Here is a 6,000-nt window from a genome sequence, read left to right as displayed (position 1 = left end):
TGTGTACCTCCAAAGAAGAGCCTTCAGGGAGCCTCAGCTCCTTCTTTTCTCTGTCATTTGTTGCTACTCTTCCCATCAGCACCGTGCCAAAGATGCAGACTGAGTATTTAGCCTGTACTCTGGGCTGAACAGCCTGGATGGGACACTTTCCTTCCAGGTTCTGATTATATTTCCTTTCTGGGGACCCCACTTTTATGATTCCCCAGGACCAAGAAGAGCAATCTGGGATACTGATTCCCAGATGGGAATTTGGCAGTGTTTATAATGACCTGGAAATGGAGATGTCGCTCTGCCAGCCAGGCCCTCAGAGGAGAGTTCTGGCAGGCTGGAATGCGAGGCTCTCCACTTTTAAGCACACCTACCTGCTCTCACCTTCAGTTTGCCTTCACTGCCTCCCCAGTTTACTTTCCCTAAGCCCTAACTCTAGCCCCTGTGAGCAGTCAAGATGATGGCTGAGGTTGGGTTCGGAGCAAGAAGGCAAGGCTTCTGTTGATGGAGGGGACATTACCAAGATGCCCCGAGGAAGTTCCAGCACAGATAAGGCCTGTGTGGAAGGATGTCCTGGTATAGATTGCTCAGTGCTTCCAAAGGGCAGGAAACATCCAGCTCCATGGTTCAGACGACTTGGCATATTGTATAGTTGGTCATGCTATATATAGACGAGACATACCTCTGCCCAGAGATTCATACCTTACCGTTCCAATTACATTTCTGTTGGTCCACGAACCCCCAGCCTCACAGAGGACCTTTTTTTTTTTTTTCTTTTCTTTCAGCTGCTGCCTTCCTAAAACCAGTCTCTGTGCCAAGCACTGGAAGAAACCTGATTTTGTTCTGTGAAGTTTCCATCTTATATAATTCATATTTAAATTATATAATTTATATGGCTGGTCTTATAAGGTGTAGAAGAGGTGGGGGAGAGAATCCAATGTGTATTTAGGGGAAGTCGGTGATATAGATAATATATTTTGGGAGGCCAGGGAGCTTGCGTGCTTAAGATACTGTTTTTCAAATTTAATGTGCATACAAATTACCTGGGGATATTATTAAAATGTAAGTTCTGATTCAGTCTTTTTGGGATGGGTCCACTGACGGTACTTTCAGTAGCATTCCTTAGGATCTCCCAGGGCAGGGTAGAGGCTTAGGGTGTTAGGCAAGGCTTAGCGGGAGCTCCAGATGGAACCACGGGTAGAGCCAAGTCCCCTCTGGAAGTGCCGTGTCAGAGACTGGACAAGAAGCGCGAGCTCTGCGATCCCTTTCAGTTTTACGATTCTGGTTTTGGGTTCTGAGACTCCAACAAGGGGCTTCTGAAACTTTTGGGGTCACAGACCTCTGTAGGAATGATAAAAGCTGTGTACCCTTTTATACCCCAAATGCACACACTCCTCCTCCGCAAACCGCTCTAGGCCCCGCGGCGGGCCCGCAGCCCCGGTGCAGGACTTCTGCCGGCCTTTGGGGTCCCGCACCGGCGACCCGGGCAGTTCTACCGCTCAGCATCTGGTGCGGCTCCGCGTCAGGCGCGGGCGGGGGCGTGCCGGAGGGCGTGCCGGAGGGCGCAGCCAAGGCTGGCGCTGGCCACGCCCCTCGGTCGTGCGAGAGGCCGAGCTTGCTGCATTGCAGCCGCCGCGGCGCCGCTCGGCTCCTCACTCCCAACAATGGCGGCTCCGAGCCCGAGCGGCGGCGGCGGCTCCGGGGGCGGCAGCGGCAGCGGCACCCCGGGCCCCGTGGGGTCCCCGGCGCCCGGCCACCCGGCCGTCAGCAGCATGCAGGGTAAGGAAGGCGGCGGCGCCTAGACCCCGGCCCCCCGGCGCGGCCGTCGGCGTCGTCGCGGCCTGTCCCCGCGGCCGCGGACGCCCCCGGACCCGGCTGAGGAAGCCACCGAGCCGCCCGCGCCGGTCCGCCTCCCTCCCTCCCCGCTTCCCGCCCCGGGCCGGCCGCCCCGGGCTCGGCCTGGCTCCGGGCGGCGGGCCGAGCAGGCCCGGGCCGCGGCCTCCGCCCGCGCTCGGCCCGGCGGGCTCCCGGCCGCCCGCGGGGGCCCACCTGGCCCGGGCCCGCCCCGCGGCCACCCCCGCCGCGGCCGCCGCTTACCTGGCGCGCCCCGCCCGCCTTTCCGGGAACGCGCGGCCGGGCTGCGGCGGAGGGAGGCGCCCGGGGCCTGGCCCGCGGGTCCCGGCCGCCCAGGGCGGCGGCGGCGTCCCGGCCCCGCGCCCCTCGGCCCCTCGGCCCCTCGGTCCCGCGCCCTGGCGCCCCGGCGCCCCGGCCCGGCTCCCCGCCGCCGCCGCCGCAGTGGGGCCCGCTCAGGGCCATCTTGGTTCCCTGCGGGCGCCGCCGGGCCCGGCCGCCGCCTGACCTCTGGGCTCCGCGGTCCTCCTGGACCCTCGGTTTCCAAACTTCTGCGGGTTTCTGCGCGCTGGGCGGGTGGGGCGGGGGTGTTCAGGCCCGTGCCACCTGTAAGGTGATGAGACAGCCCTTGGCCTGGGAGAGGCCGGGGGTTTCTGTGTTAGCCTGGCATGCAGACCAAATAAATAAATAAATAAATGAAACAGAGGGAGCTCGGTTGAAATGCAGAGATCCGGGAAATCGAAAGGCAGGGGTCAGAGTGGTTCTCTGCGGGGACTGGACATCTGAAGCAGCCCTCCTAATTAATGGCTTTCCCCGGTGGGAATGCTTCTTAGCCCTGTGTGGCTCTTGACAGGGGCTGTTGTGAAAATACCAGGCCCCAGCCCATGAGGGACCGTTTCCTTGAGTTTACTGGGGAATTTTGAGTAGTAATGTTATTTCTGAAAACAGGAAATCTCAGAAATCTCTTGACAACTTTCGCAGACTTGCTTGCGTTAAATTATTAGCAGCATCAGTTGGGGTACCCTTCGTGGTCCGTGTGACCATGGTTACTCTTTGATTAAAATCTTCCTAAAGGGCTCCGAGGTCTATCTTAACTGTCTGTCTAGTTAGGTTTGACGTTTGTTGAGTATTTCGGGTTTATGAGAGGGTGATTCATGAAGCAGAGGCGGGATTTTATTCATTTTTATATCCCTCTTCCCCTCCCCATGGGATATACGTAAGGAACAGTGATAGATATATAGACAGGATGATGTCAGAGCTCAGAGGACACTTTCTGTGCAGGCCCTCAGATAATTAATTCAAATTAAATTAGTTATTGGCTGCCACTGTGTTGTACAATATACAGATGAAGTACAGGATGGGTTTCCTGATCTTCCAGCTCTACAGTCTCGGTGGTGGTGGTGGTGGTGGTGGTGGTGGTGAAATGAAACAGCAAAATGACAATTTAAGATTATATTGCATATCCCAAACGGGTGACTTACAAAGCTTATAAAAATGCAAGGTTTTTTTTGGGTGGGGGCGGGAGGGGATGAGTAGGGAGGCTGATAGTTCGAAACAGCTGTAGAAATTAACTTTCGTTCAGAAATGTTTATGGAGCATCTGCCTGGTGCCAGGCATAGTGCTCTAGTGCTGGGTATATAGAAAAGTGTGAGTCGGGCGGTCTCATTCCTGATGGAGCTCACCCTCCTGATAGGATTGGGGCGGGAAGACAGCATGCAGATAAGTAAGAAGGATTGCTAGTTGAGAAAAGTGTTACGAAGGTAACAAGCTGGGTTAGAAGTTAATGGGGGAGGGGGCAGTCTGCTGAAGACCTGTCTGGAAACCGGACTCTGTTACGATAAAGAAGAGGGTTCTAGGCGGAGGCAACAGTGTGTGTGAAGATTCCAAAGTGGGAAAGAGCTTGGAGTGTTCTAGGAACTCAGAGAAAGTCATGGTGTTTAGGAATTATTCTGATGTGCTCCATTCTCCTCTCCCACCCCTGGGTTTTGATACCCAGTAAACTGAATCTTCTGCTAAGCAGAACCCAGTTTAAAAGGGAGAGGGAGGACATAAGACTTCTCTTTGAATTATTGATCAATTTTCTTTTATCAGTACTGTGTCTAGCCTTGATTGACTCAGGAACCTGTCGTATCTTCTTGAACCTCTCTTGATTACTCAGAATGAAGAGAATCACTTGAAACTCTCAAGACGTTCTCTCGCACAACCCAGGTTACAAAGCGTGAGCTTGAGCAGCTGTGTAGGATCTTTTTTGTCTTGTGATGTTAGAGCCCAACCTCCCTTACTTCACCTATCAGATCTTTGGCTTAAGATCATACTTCAGGTCCTTAGAAGATGTTTGGTAAATGCCACTCCCAAGCATGGTCACCTGCCACCTCCAGAGCACTGTCTCTCAGGGAGTTTTTAATGGCCCAGCTCTTTCCAATAGCAGGGTTTAGCTGTGGGACGCGTGGAATACATGTCATATAACAGACATTGGTGTTCGTTCTGTGTGAGAAGCACCGTGCTGGGCACTGGGTCACCCTGCACATATTTTCATGGCTTGAGGTTTGTGGCCCAAGAGTGGTCTCAGTTGAGAATTATTTTTTTTTAATATAATAATGCTTGAGTTAAGCCAGAGCTCTGGTGTCATGGATTTGAATCCCCTCATCGGGACTTAAGAATTTTGTGACCTTGGGCAAGATACTTAACCTCTCCAAGCCTCAGTTTCTCAATTGGGAAGCAGGAATAATGCTTACCTTACAGGAACTTTGAGAATGCATATAAAGTGTGGGCCTGACACACAGTAAGGATGTGATTGATACATGTTAGCCATCATCATTGTTAATAGCAACAGTACTCTTATTTGTAATGGTCTAATTGTCTCTTTCATTATTAGCAGATGAGTCCCTAACCCCTCATGATCCATCACACAGTTTCTTTAGCTTCATTATTACTGGGTCCTACCCTTTTCTCTACCCTGTTTATTTCCATTTTTCATTATTGAGCATTTCTGGTCAGAGTATTCTTGATGAGTCTTTATTCTCCCTGGGTTCAGGTAACTGCTCTGCTGTGTACAAGCTCTGTGACCTTGGGGAAATTACCTACATTTTCTGAACTCATCTGAGTTTCTTATCTGTTAAAATAGGGATAATACCTTACAGGGCTGTTGTGAGAATCACATTATTAGATTAATGCACATGAAAGGGCTTTGAAAATTATGAAATATCTATACGTATATAAGGATTGCTATTAGACATGGCTATTTAAATGCTTTAGTTACTAAACCCTTAAAATATAGTAGATTTTTAAAAATCTCATGAACACAAGAAGTTAAATTTATTATAGGAGACTTAAAGCAGGGGAAGATAAAACTTTTCCTTAAACTTTACTTGGATAGCTGAGAAATGTCAGTTTTTAAAAAATGTGTAGAATAGTTAGAATCTATAATTGAGTCTGAAAAACATGGAGTCATTTGTAAAATACTTGTTACAGGAACTGGTTATAAAGTATATGTTGTAAGTGCCTCAGATTCTCTTAATGTGCTCATGTAGGTAGTTTTTCTTTTTTTCTTTTTGTGTTTCAGATATAGATGTATAACAGAAAAGTTATGGACTAGTCCAGTCCTTACCCATTTACCCTCAGCTGAACATTTTATAAATATCAATTTAAGTAAAAAGATGATAGCTTGATTTTACTTTTTAAAAATGTGCAAAATAATGTACAGCATAGCGACTATAGTTAATAATACTGTATTGCATATTTGAAAGTTGCTAAGAGAGTAGAGCTTAAAAGTTCTCATCACAAGAAAAAAAATTATTTAACTATGTGTGGTGACAGATGTTAACTAGACTTACTGTGTGGCGATCATTTCGCAATATGTACAAATAGCGAATCAAGTTGTACACCTGAAACTAATATAATGTTTGTCAATTATACCTCAGTAAAAATATTTACAAAATAAAAGAAAACACACAGAACTTTCAAGTGTAATGAAACATATCTGTTAAGAAAAAGTGAAGGTTTAAAATCAGTATACTTTTTTCTCCCAATAATATTTGAATAAAAACATTAGTATGAAATGCCCTATTTGTGATTATATTTGACTGTCTTTCTATTTTTACCATGTAGTTTGTGGTTTTCAAGAACCATAGGAGGGTGCCTTTATCCCAATTTAAAGAACTG

General features: G+C 48.9%; 1 protein-coding gene across 3 annotated transcripts in view; it reads left to right on the top strand.

The window, feature by feature from the left end:
• Positions 1 to 1,612: 1,612 nt before the first annotated feature.
• Positions 1,613 to 6,000, top strand: part of MAP2K4 (mitogen-activated protein kinase kinase 4) — a 104,569-nt gene continuing 100,181 nt past the window's right edge. For 2 of the 3 annotated variants that reach the window (XM_057536003.1, XM_057536002.1), the window contains exon 1: positions 1,615 to 1,767. In XM_057536003.1, the coding sequence (XP_057391986.1) occupies positions 1,653 to 1,767 (115 nt within the window). In that variant the 5' untranslated portion in view covers positions 1,615 to 1,652. Of the gene's footprint in view, positions 1,768 to 6,000 lie in introns of all 3 variants that reach the window. The other variant, XR_009006296.1, reaches the window with a different exon arrangement.

This window comes from Balaenoptera acutorostrata, chromosome 20 (genome assembly GCF_949987535.1).
Source record: "Balaenoptera acutorostrata chromosome 20, mBalAcu1.1, whole genome shotgun sequence".
NCBI classification, from domain to species: domain Eukaryota; kingdom Metazoa; phylum Chordata; class Mammalia; order Artiodactyla; family Balaenopteridae; genus Balaenoptera; species Balaenoptera acutorostrata.
This window is presented reverse-complemented; position numbering and strand designations above follow the sequence as displayed.